This window comes from Larimichthys crocea, chromosome XV (assembly GCF_000972845.2).
Source record: "Larimichthys crocea isolate SSNF chromosome XV, L_crocea_2.0, whole genome shotgun sequence".
Classification (NCBI taxonomy): domain Eukaryota; kingdom Metazoa; phylum Chordata; class Actinopteri; family Sciaenidae; genus Larimichthys; species Larimichthys crocea.
The window spans coordinates 20107571-20120227 of NC_040025.1; the positions used below are offsets into that span (position 1 = coordinate 20107571).

General features: G+C 38.6%; 2 protein-coding genes across 2 annotated transcripts; both read left to right on the plus strand.

Annotated features, from left to right (window-relative positions):
• Positions 1 to 501: 501 nt before the first annotated feature.
• On the plus strand, positions 502 to 5032 carry LOC113747760 (taste receptor type 1 member 1-like). The gene is made up of 6 exons (XM_027288812.1): positions 502 to 683; positions 1092 to 1398; positions 1505 to 2230; positions 3259 to 3465; positions 3690 to 3810; positions 4104 to 5032. The coding sequence occupies exons 1-6, from the start codon at positions 502 to 504 to the stop codon at positions 5030 to 5032; spliced, it is 2472 nt and encodes an 823-aa protein (XP_027144613.1).
• Positions 5033 to 11240: 6208 nt separating this feature from the next.
• Positions 11241 to 12440, plus strand: her3 (hairy-related 3). Its single transcript, XM_027288837.1, has 4 exons — positions 11241 to 11335; positions 11443 to 11538; positions 11673 to 11754; positions 11852 to 12440. Exons 1-4 carry the CDS (start codon positions 11282 to 11284, stop codon positions 12331 to 12333), a joined length of 714 nt encoding a protein of 237 aa, XP_027144638.1. The 5' UTR covers positions 11241 to 11281; the 3' UTR covers positions 12334 to 12440.
• The last annotated feature ends 217 nt before the right edge of the window (positions 12441 to 12657 follow it).

A 12657-nucleotide genomic window follows, 5' to 3' on the forward strand; every position in this document is an offset into this window, starting at 1 on the left:
CATCTACTGAGTGATTGCAAATTTTCCCATTTCAGATTACCTGTGTGGTTCAGTGTTAAATCGTGCAGGGATCATTTGTAAGAGGACGTGGCTTTTTAACCGAAAACCAAAGGTACTGGGTTGAATCATTTTAAATTGGGTGAGTCCATCCTGTGTGATCTTACAGGCTCATTTGTATTTGGTGATCATTCTGATACCTTTCTCCTAAGGAACCATTCAATTGTTAAACATTTGTTGTATGTATCATTTTATTATGTATCATTTTGGCTGACGGAAGGATTGTTAAACTCTGCACGTAGTAATCACAGAAAGACTCTACAGCAGCAGTTTAGATGTTTTTGCATACTGATTTGTGAATTCTCCTCCAACCACTTATTGATATGCATTTATCACACCTGCATGATCACTGAGGCTTAACCATCATCAGTGTGTCATAACTTACTAAAGGCAGAGCCAAATCCCATCAGTACCAGTTCAGACTGGTAAACAGTAACTACAGCAATGAAACGCTGTCTTGCTTTTCTGTGTATCCTGGGAACCTTTCTGCATGCTTTGACTCAATGCACTGTTCCAGCCTCAGAGTTTCAGCTGGATGGAGATTTTTTGATAGGTGGGCTTTTTGATATTCATCATGTCAGTACCTCATTCTATCATAACAGACCAGAAGCCATTGACTGCTCCAGGTGAGTCTTACAACAAATCTGAGATATCTTTTGAAGTTAAAACTAATGCACAGTTAGTGTCACTGATGCATTTTGTACATTCAATAATTTTGCCATACCTTTCCTTATAATAAAAATAAATCAGTGTAGTCAATTGCTACACAGTCAAAGCTGTGTCACATTAAAGGGATGGTTCCGGTTTTTGAAGTAAGGGGTTGTATGAGGTACTTATGCATAGGTACGTAGGTAAGTGGACACCAACTTTGGAGTAGCAGACAGAAGTTCTAGGACAAAATGAATGCAACGCACTGCTGTGGACAGGGTCAGCTGTGTTTTAGCCACAAATATATTTTGCTAATATTAATGCACTGAGGCAAACATGCCAATAGACTTAACTCTTCTTTCATGTTGTCCTTTCTCTGCCCTCAGTCGACCCTTTGTTCTGTCAAGCTATCAGAGGTTCCAGTTGATGAGATTCGCTGTAGAGCAAATTAATAATTCTACCAACCTCCTGCCAAATGTGTCTCTTGGCTATGAGATATTTGACGACTGCACAGATACACACAATTTTCCAGGAATTTTGAAACTCATGTCTGCCGATGGCTTGATCCATCCTTGGGGTGAACAATACAAGCAACAAACACATAGATCCAAAGTGATTGCAGTGGTTGGCCCTTTTTCAAGCACTCGAGTCCTCACTGTAGCACCCCTGTTCATGATAGATCTCATTCCTATGGTAAGTTTTTTTTAATCTATCAATGGGATACACTATATGTTATTTTGTTCATTTGATACATTATTGTCACTGAAAATGATGGATTTCTTGATTACACTTTTAACAGGTTAATTATGGATCTGCTGGTTCTGTCTTTTCAAAAAAAGAGAAATTCCCCTCTTTCTTGCGAACAGTAAATTCCAATAAAAACACCATAGAAGTGATTGTTAAAATTCTGCAGTACTTCAACTGGCGCTGGGTTGCTTTCCTGAACAGTGATGATGATTATGGAAATGATGGACAAGAATTGTTCATAAACACGATAAAGGATACAGAAATCTGCCTGGGATACACCAAAAGTCTTAACGACAATGCAGATTACTCTCAAATATTCAAACAGGTAGAGGCTCAGAGGATACATGTAATCATTGTTTTCGTTCCTGAAATTACTGCTGAGGCTTTAATTGAAGCAGCAATACAACTGAATATCACAAACAAGGTGTGGATTGGAGGAATTGCATGGTCCTTAAACAAGAAGCTCCCCAAAGAGAAAGGAATCAAAAATATTGGAACTGTACTTGGGGTGTCTCAGCCAGTAGTGACAATACCTGGATTCAGTGATTTTATCAGTGCTGTGACATCCCAGAATCATCATCAAAAAGCAGAACAGCAGAGATTTTGTAATCAGGTTTGCAACTGCAGTAGCCTGAGTCCAGATGATGTCATTGCTGCAGACCCATCTTTCTCTTTTCCTGTTTATTCTGCTATATATGCCATCGCTTATGCCTTACATAATACTTTGCAATGCGGAGCTGGCAGATGTGATGGCAATATTACAGTGTACCCACACATGGTAAGCATAGAAACCATTTAAGATTTTTGTCAATCAGTAACAGAATTTTGCTCCTTGGTGTTTTTGATCATTTGAAGGTAATCTATTAGTCTGTTGTGTTCTATCTTACATGTATAACTGATGTGAACAGGGCAGGTACAGGGTGGTGGGGTGAATTTGGATGGGTAGATGGGTAAAGGAGTGAGATGGTTTGGGAATAGGGTGGGCAAAAATCAGTATTTAGAGTTATAATTTAATATAGTCTCAATACATGGTATATTTATGTACTTGGTATGTTCAAGTTAGCAATAGTGAACCCCTATGCAAATAAAGAAACAACTGCAAAAAATACTTCAATAGCTGACATAAATAAAACCTTGAAAGCTTTTAACTGTCATACATATAGTAGAAATCAGTCAATACATCCAGACACTGTTATTACATTTAATGTAATGAAGAAACAATTCATTCTCTCACAGAGATCTTTGTCAGGCTTTGTAATAATCATCAAGATGTCACTTGACAACAGCTGACAATCATTTGCACAATGTGCAAATCTATGTGGTTTGGACTAACAAAACATTTGCATTTGAAGAAATCTCAAAGGTAGTGTATGATCTCACCACTTCCTAAATCCTGTATAGGGGGGAATAAAGCTGCATTTCATAATTTGACATGAATATTTTCGGGATGCAACTCACAATTATTTTCATTATTAATTATTCTGTTCATTCTTTTCTAAAAATCGTTTGGTCTTTCAAATATATTTAGTTTCGTATGACATAAAACAGGGAACACCAAATTTCTTTGATGATAGCATTTTTGCATGAAAAATTACTTCAGGGATTATCAAAATAGTTGGCAATTCTTTTTCTGTCAATCAACTAATCAATTAGTCAACTCATTCATATGGTTTTCTTTTGTGTGTGTGTGTGTGTGTGTGTGTGTGTGTGTGTGTGTTTAATTACCATATACAATTTTAATTGGTTTGAATTTCAATTTAAATACAATAAAGTCATGGTCATCTAAACTTTGTGTACTCACATCAGGTTCTGGAAGAGCTGAAGAAGTCAAACTTTACACTTTTAAACACGAGGATTGAGTTTGATGAGAAGGGTGACCCCAAGTACAACCCCTATTCTATAGTTTTCTGGAACGATAGTGGTGATGCTGAGGAGGTCGGCTTTTACAAACTTCACCCATCAGTCCATTTCTTCATCAACAACAGCAAAATTCAGTGGCACATGAAAGGAGAAGTAAGTTGTGTGCAGGGACAAGGTCAAGACACAAAATCTGGAACATCAGCAGTTCAGCATCAGTAGTTGCTCATGGTCTAATTATATTTACAAAACTGAAACTTTTAAAATACTATATACGCCTAATTAGTGATACTTACATTGAATACTTTTTCTCCACATTTAACAGTATTAATTTGGCTTACTTGAAATTTGGTTTGTTGCTAAATAATTGTCTTGTCCAGGTGCCTACTTCACTGTGTTCCCCAGAATGTCCTGTAGGATATGCAAAAAAGCACAATGGAGTCCACAAATGCTGCTTTGATTGTAAGATCTGTCCAAATGGTACTTACATCAACAGTACAGGTATGTTACTATACGTGAGTGTAAGAAAATAAATTAAAAGCACTGCTGTCATTATTTACTTAATGGGAGCTATATGTATCTTTTTTTCATGGCTGACAGAGTTTAACAGTCATTCTTGTTGACTGGACAAAGCTATATACAGTGGCTCCCATGTTTACCCTGAACATATGCCAATTATTGTTATTACTATAAACAACTAAAGTATGTTGAACATTAAGTAAAAGCCTGATCTCTCTTTTTCAAAAGTTATCCCTAACTTTATTGGCAATCTGATCTTTTCCTGTGTAAAACAGAGGATCCCTACAAATGCATCCCCTGTAAGGACACAGAATGGTCTGCAGTAGGAAGTACATCATGCAGTCTGCGAGTGGTGGAGTACATCCCATTCACAGACAGTGGGGCTATCCTGATCATGGTTGGGACCTGGGCCTTGGTGGGTCTCACACTAGCCATGTCTGTTCTCTTTGCCATCAACTGCAACACACCTGTTGTCAGATCTGCTGGGGGACCAATGTGCTTCCTAATTTTAGGCTGCCTCAGTCTGTGCAGTCTTAGTGTGTTCTTTTACTTTGGTACTCCAACAATTTCCTTTTGTATCTTTAGGCTCCTACCATTTCTTTTGTTCTACACTGTTTGTCTGGCATGTTTTGTTGTTCGTTCTTTTCAAATTGTTTGCATTTTTAAAATAGCTGCCAAGTTCCCCAAGCTCCACAGTTGGTGGATGAAATATCATGGACAATGGCTGCTCATCACTGTGGCATTTGTAATTCAGGCACTCTTACTTGTTATTAGCTATTCTTGTGCCCCACCCAAGCCCTACAATGAAACAGTTTGGTATCCAGACAAAATCATACTTGGCTGTGACATTAATCTTTATGCAGCCTCTAGTTCTGTGGTTTTACTTACTGCTTTGTCCTCCCTTTGCTTTATTTTCTCCTACATGGGAAAAGACCTCCCAAAAAATTACAATGAGGCCAAAGCAATAACCTTCTGCTTGTTCCTGCTGATCCTCACCTGGATCATCTTTGCCACTGTATATGTACTTTACCGTGGCAAGTACATCCCAACACTAAACGCTCTGGCAGTGCTCTCCAGTCTCTACTCGTTTCTGTTGTGGTATTTCCTCCCAAAATGTTACATCATCATTTTTCAACCCCACAAAAACACACAGCAGTACTTCCAAGGTCTCATTCAGAATTATACCAAAACCATCAGCCAATAGCTGTTTTCAGGGAATGAGTTTCTAAAAAGAGAAAAACTGATGTGCTTCATATTTCTGAATATTTGAAATGCTATTCTAGTAATCTTGTCTTTTAGAGTAAGGAAAACAGTACATAGTTTAATTTTGTTTAATTTTTGTCTCTTCACATTTTTCCCTAGAGTCGTAAATTGATTGAATCCAAAGCATGTATTAATGTATAAAACAACATGAGCTAATTAATTGAAATGACTATTTTCTTTTACGGATATCCATGACTTCTGTTTAGCCCTTTACTAAAGATACTAAAGAAGTAAACTTTATAATAGCTGATATCTCTAGTCAATAATCTGACTAGAGATATTTTTTCATATTTGAAGTGCATTTTGTTGGTGGTGAATTTGGTAGTACTGTATTCTACATTAAATTTGTTCTACTAAGCCTATTTACTCATTTAGATTTAACATGTACAATATCTATAATAACATTAAGTGTGAGTCAATAAAAAACATAAAATGGAATGTGTTTTTATCTGTTCATCTGTTTTTGAGGTTGCTGTAACACCAATCTGGCCACATGATGGCACCACTTCACAAAGACTGTCTGCAGGGCAGACTACAGATCCACCTGTATGACTCAATTTTCCTATGTCAGTATTAACCAAAGTCTAACTCTGATAATAAACACACATCTTTGTTTTTCACCCCTTTATCTTTAGCCATATTCTCCCTGGTGACATTGTCTTAAAAATGATACAGACTGAAATACATGAAAAAGGAAGATATGAATTAAGCTCTAAAGGTCCAGCTCTAACAACACTAAAGAAGAAATGTTGTGTTGTGCTTAGGGTGGTGGGTGTAAACTTATAGACACTATGACTTAGTTCACACTTAATAGCTGGATTCTCATGAGTTTATTTACATAACTGTACTTATGTTCATTTTATGAGAACAAGTACTGTTCTGCTTTCAGAGAGGCTGAACAAATGTGAACAAAACCTGCCTGAGTCCAGGCAATTTGATTGCATATTAAGTCATTGTGACTTGATTATTTGTTAGTGGCGAGCAACAGGAATTCATGATTCATCCTCCATTAACTAATGCATTAAATCATCGTGATTCCTGCAAGTATATTTTATTACCTGAGCTGCTCCATGTATTTCTGTGTCTGCCTTAATTTGGCAGGTTTCATTTGTTGTAGGTCAAGGAGACAAAATGAGTGATGCGCCATCACTGACCTGAGAGAGTACTGACGCTTGACCGTCTGCATTTGAAAGTCCAAAGTTTCACGCCGTGACGCTTAGTAAGGCAGGGGTGCCCCACAAAATGAAACGGAAAGAGCCTTACCGCAGGGGGTATGTGACAATTCCAGAGGGTAAATTGCCATTTTGTTGTGGCTATTCAGTTTCCTGGCAAGGAGAAGGGGAGGATGGACCGTGAAACTAGGAACGAATTGCTAAATAGTGCCACTTAGCATGGCATATGGCACGTTTGGAGATCTGAACGCTGACACCAACAAATTGACGATTTCATACCAATTTCAGAGTTACACTCGCCACACACGTTGTCACGCAGATTTTAAACGTTTTCATCCACTTGTGAGAATTTCAGGTTTGCGCTCCATGGTTGATTAAAACAAGTCTATTTAAAGTCACATAGTGATAGCTTAGACTTTAAATTAGAATAAATATTAAAAACAATAGCTAATTTGTCAGGGCAAGACTACCGCTATAATGATCAACAAAAATGTATTTTATAACGACTGAAACACATTGATTTTATTTTTTATGCTTTTTCAAGTCGAAGGAGTCAGTATTTCTGCTGAGGTGACACATATTTCTGTTTTACAAAATATAGAGCGAGGAAAATCGGAGGAACGCCCCATGGCTTTTCACTTGTATCTTTCAATTTTCCACTTTGGTTAGATAAAGGGAAAACCCTGGGAAAACTTGGCCAGCAACTGGTCCTTGCTTTTGCGCCCAAAGCAAAAACAAAACGCACTTTAAATGGAGGCCATTTGCGCTTGGTTGCCATATGGGATTTTCCTAAAAAACGGTCTTTTATTATAATTAATAGACTACAGGTTCCTCGCCGCTCAGGGATGAGGATGTTGGCAGATCGTGCGTTTTCTTACACTTTAAATAGCTCCATTAGTCCTTTTACGCATTTAATGATCAGTTCAGAATTAGGCGAAATTTATTTGAAACACGGCTAAAGCGTTCTTGATCATTTCTTTGAGGATTAGTAACAGAAAGAATAGTTAATAACCAAATTAATTTATGTTTGAGTGGACTTTAGTATGTTTAAATCAAATCACTGTCAATGCAGTCGGACCTCTTTCAGTAATGACAATTAGTTGGAGTTAATTTTTAGTCCACGTGCTATTGTTCAAACTAGCTGTGGGTTTAATCTGCAGACGTCTAGCAGGCGTTGTGTGTAAAGAGAATAGTATAATAATGGTGGTTGGTTAATAATAACCAAAAGGACTACCTACGCAATAGCCATAAATCCATCAAGCCAAAATTAAAATCCCGTGAGTTGAACTGTGGACACGATACTTTGTCAAATCTCACTGAAACACTAATATTGCAAACAAGTAGTTCAGTAAGATGGCAGTGTTGATCCATCATAAGAGTCAGCACTTAAGTAATATGACAATACAGAGGAAAACAAGATCATTTCCTCCAGGTTTGGTTATAAATATGCTTTTAATCTCAAATCAAACGCTCCAGCACCACGTTGGTCATATGCCTGGTGACTGTTGTTTTACGCACGGCTAAATACAGTGCGCTAAAGGGTGCTTAGTTATTCTCATTCAAATCTTTCTCAAGTGGTTCAGAGTAAATGGCAGATGTTTTGCAATTCAAGGCGCATCAATACCCATGCGCTTTAGTGTTTAACAATGGCGCTCCCCTTTTGTTAGGCACTTGTGTCTTTCAGTTCAGAGCTCGACAAAGGCTTCATCCTCCAGCGAGTTATAAAGTTACTTTCCAGTCAGTTCATTTCGGCCCTTGAGAAAACCTTAAGCGATGTTAATGTGCACCTCTGGTCTTTTCATGCGGTAACCCCGGCACACACTAGCAAACAGCGCCTATTGTGTCCCCAAACCAAAGTAAGAAGTCTTTAAATAACCCGAGGACCAGTCTATAGAAATTCATGATGCGATTTCTATTTGATGCTTGATCAGAGCTTCGTCAACAGCTCCGTCGCGTGGCTTTTCACAGAATCGTGTCTATATTTCTAATATTTTTCCAGTGCACCTGTCCGCGTACCTGCTCTTTTTACTGTGACCTTGTTACACACAATGAGCGTTTTCATCACACCAGTGCTGCCTCAGGTCCATCTGAATGGAAGGCGGTACATCGATTTGCTCCGCTCACGATGCGCCAAATTATGGGCCTGTGTTTGCATATTTTAACAGCGATCTGCTATGGCATCCAGACAGGGTATATCAAATAATATTAATGCATGAATTTAAAATATAGCCTATAGGGACGAAATTATTTTTTTTTTTAAAGATGGCAAATATAACAGCATGCAGCCTATGACTTATGCCTTTTATTATATTAAATGAATAGACATTTAAATGTCAGCCAAATGTTTAACATTGTACTGTTTTATAGCTGCGCGTGTAAGACTGCAACAATATAAATTTGCATTTTCCTAAAATATGTTATCTGTAAACGTACATGGTGTTTTCTTCGGTAGTAGCCTAAATAGAAGATGCAGATAACCTGCATTGCTCCTTCTATTACTGTTTAGGTATCGGCATATAACCATTGGCTTGCAAATGTCTCATTTTCCACCTTAGAAGAAAATAGTTTATTGCAGTAATTGTATAATTGCTTCACTAATTGTTGTTAACAAGTTCCCCAATAGTCCAATTATTACAGCAGCATTGTCAGGTCCCCGCCGGCAGGCATCCATGACAAAGGTCCGTTAGGGTTAATGAATGACCTGGGGCTGAAAAGTGAAAGTGGAGCGAGAGCCTGAGGCCTTTTATAAACATACACTTAACTTGTCATTTAATGGCACTTGTATTATTATGTCCAGTTGGGAGACAAGTGTCTCGTTGCGCTATTCTCATGGATAGGTGATGACTTTTGTTAGAAATGAGGTGGTGTTGGAGGGAAACAGTTTTAAAGCCTGGCTGCATTCCCTCACTGTAGATCAGTCCTGATTTTAATAAAACGCACCAACTCCTCCTTTCATTTTGCGAATCTCCCTTCAAGTTTTTGACCCCACAGGGCAAACACTAATTGAAATTATACCGAATAATCAGCGGTGAAATCTCTACTAAATGGCACAGAATAACAAGACAGGCGACTGTTGTGATGCCACGACTCCATGCTGAAATCAACGCTCCACGGTCTTGTGTTAAAACCAAGCGTGAAAAGGCATATAATGTGGCGTCCAGAGAGGACAAAAGACACCAGAAAGCTTACTCACAGCAGAGTACCTCGGACAAATTTCATACCAATTAAATGCTTCAGTATATAACTGCACAACTGTGGCACGCAATTTTTTGGTACATTTTACGCAATTAGTGTCGTCTGACACAAGACTGACATGTCTGTGCTTCAAATGAATGATCACAGCTTAGACGTGGAAGTTTAGTTCCGCCAGAACAATTAAAAATGCATCTATTTTTATGACTTGTATGCAATGAACGAAATTTGGTTACAGTGTTATTATGCAGTTTGAGGTACAGTATTAATTATCAGGTAGTGTATTATAATTTGCCTCTTTACAGATTTTTTAAAAGCTAGTTCACAGTTCAGAACTACTTTATCTTGTCAAAGAGGAATGAAGAGAAGAGTAGGTGCGTTGGTTCACTTGAGAAGTGGAGGGAATCTTTTGAGGCCCACACGTTTGTGGTCACAAAGCAGACCAAAAGAAAAGATCAATGGCGCACTCCTATAAACTGGCCTCTTTTCATGCGCGCTGTGCCCAGAGTGAATACAAATGCCCCTCCTTTACCCGGACCCTCACTTATTTTAACACACATTGTGTACCAGAATACTTGGGCAATTTAAGAAAGGCTTTTCTCAGCGTTGTCGCGTGTCTTTCAAAATGCACCATCTAAACCAACTTGTATAAATACTCAAGCAGCCCTAAATAATACATCTACAGAGCTAGGTGTATACACTGAACACGTTTACCTTACCCAAGCGTTCCACAAGTGGGTGTCTATAGCTTTAATTCACCCCCATGTACTATTTTCAGACGGTCAGTGTGTGAGCACAAGATGCGCAGTGGACTGCAGTGAGTCTATAGTCAATACATTGTTTCAGCTGGTATGACTTTCCCAAGCCTTTACCCCTTTCAAGAAGCAGTGTGGAAAATCGGGAGGCGAGAGACCGAGGACAAGGGGCGGCCCGCGATTCTCCTCGGTGCCTCACCGCGCCTGGTATGAAGACAAAAACTGGTGACGCATAATAGCCAAAGGATCCTAAAGTGTTAACAATTTTTCTCGAATGCTTTTCATGTTTGATGTGTAGAAACATAAACGCAGTTGCATCTTTTACCTAAAGAAAAGCATGTTAGCTGAGGTGACAACAGTTTGCAGGTGGAACACTTTTGCTACAAGTGGGCACCAGAAAATCGAAATGTTGTGGGAACACGCAAGGAATTACCACGGTGCTGCCTTCGACCTAGTGGCGTGAAACTCACATATAAAAGATTGAATACAGAAGTCAATAGTGGCCACACCATGCTCTCCAAGCAGAACCATTATGATTACCCATTATGTTTATGATTTTTACGCTTCTCTTTAGTACCTTTTGCCCCACACGTTGTTGTGTTATTGGTATTTGCACTTAATATGTTTAATTTGCACAGTAGGCCATGTACTGTGCCTACCCAGATTTCTGGTTTTCTGGTCTATGTTTTGTTTATAAAACCGAGACACCTGAATTTCTTAACAGGCTGTAGTTGACAACTTTAAATGAACAAAATCAGGGGGAAAAAAGTCCAGTAGGATTGGAATAAAACCGAAGTATAGAATGACAAAACATGCATCAATTTTAAATATATTTTTAAACAGCTTAAAACTATTAACCTTTCGATGGCGCCTCTAAGCCTTTGGTTGGTTTTGGCTGTCAAATGACGCCAGTGTTGCTCATTTGAGCGCAAGAGACAGGCGGGACTGTTTTCATTGAGATGTTAAGTGGGTGTCTCTATATAAATCCACTCAGGGTCAACTCCCTTCATTCGTGCGCCACAGAGGGAAAGAGATTAACTTCAAGGAAAACAGGAGAAAACAAAAAACAGAATGGTGGCAACGACAGACTGCGCAGAAAAGTCCAAAACCATCGCTGGAAACAAGGTATGTATAAAATATCTTAGAAGGGACTGGTTCAAAATGTAGATTAAATTAAATTCCACAAATGAATTTAGTATGTAATATTAATTCTACCCGCCTTTTTTCAATAGGTGTCCAAGCCACTCATGGAAAAGAAACGAAGAGCTCGCATAAACAAGTGTTTGGACCAGTTAAAATCTCTTCTGGAGAGCTACTACAGCACAAGTGTGAGTATGCAGACTGCGAAAATAATTTAATGTTTACTTCAGACCAGAGTTATTGCAATTAATGCAAGTCATGCTGATGATACTCAGAAAAAAGTGTCTTAATATTGCTAATTGTTTTTTGTTCTTTTTTACAGATTCGAAAGCGCAAACTGGAAAAGGCAGACATCTTGGAGCTCACTGTGAAACATCTAAGAAACCTCCAAAAGATCCAGAGCTGTAAGTTATAATCTCATTCTTACAGCAGGTCAAGTGAACAAAGACTCAAATACTCAAACTTCAAACTCACCTTAACATGTCTTTCCTCTGATTTCAGGTACTGCAGCTGCGTCGGAGTTTTCTGATTACCAAACTGGCTTCCGCACTTGCTTGGCAAACGTCAACCAGTATCTGCTGATGGCGGATAACTTGAACGGGAGCGACCGCTGGACGTTATCTCAGCTTTCCAGTAAACTCTGCCGCTCCCGCGGACGAGAGGAAGCCTTCAACACCATGGACAGCGGCCTGTGCCAATCGGAGACACAGGACGACGCGCAGAGACTTCTTCCATCTAGAGCTGGACCTGAGGAGAGAAAAACGACCAAATCTAAAGCTCTGAAACCCAACAACTTAAGCACGTCTCCTGCTTTACAGAGTGAAGAAGTGCGGCATCCAACTGGAAACAAAAAGCCCGTCCTTGCTGCGACGGTTCCCACACAAAAAACTCCTGAAAGGAGCTCAAGTCTCAAAAAGTTTCACTCTGTCAGTCACAGGAGTGAAGCAGCAAACACTCAGCGCATTGTGTGGCGGCCTTGGTAGAGTTTATAAGGAAGATGTAGATATCCTCAGTCATAGCTTGATTGAATGTTTATAATTGCACTGCATAGATTTACACGTTATTACCTTTATACTGTATATGTTTTATTTTCTTAATAAAATTGATGAAACAAAGGAAAGAAAGGGTTGTCTCGTTTGTTAACCCAACGTGATAAAATGTGTCGTTTATTACAACATGTGGTAGATTTAAAGTAAGTATTAGCTGATCTGTGAGTTCCTCTATATATATCTATATATATATATATCTATATCTATATATATATCTATCTCTATATATATATATATATCTATATTATATTATTCTCT

What these genes read in the sequence shown, in the direction of transcription:
- LOC113747760 (XM_027288812.1), top strand. Translation starts at nt 502, where the DNA reads ATGAAACGCTGTCTTGCTTTTCTGTGTATCCTGGGAACCTTTCTGCAT. An exon ending in GAAGCCATTGACTGCTCCAG is followed by an intron (nt 684 to 1,091) that starts GTGAGTCTTACA and finishes CTCTGCCCTCAG; the next exon opens with TCGACCCTTTGTTCTGTCAA. An exon ending in TACTTACATCAACAGTACAG is followed by an intron (nt 3,811 to 4,103) that starts GTATGTTACTAT and finishes TGTGTAAAACAG; the next exon opens with AGGATCCCTACAAATGCATC.
- her3 (XM_027288837.1), top strand. Translation starts at nt 11,282, where the DNA reads ATGGTGGCAACGACAGACTGCGCAGAAAAGTCCAAAACCATCGCTGGA. An exon ending in AAACCATCGCTGGAAACAAG is followed by an intron (nt 11,336 to 11,442) that starts GTATGTATAAAA and finishes TTTTTTCAATAG; the next exon opens with GTGTCCAAGCCACTCATGGA. An exon ending in CCTCCAAAAGATCCAGAGCT is followed by an intron (nt 11,755 to 11,851) that starts GTAAGTTATAAT and finishes CTCTGATTTCAG; the next exon opens with GTACTGCAGCTGCGTCGGAG.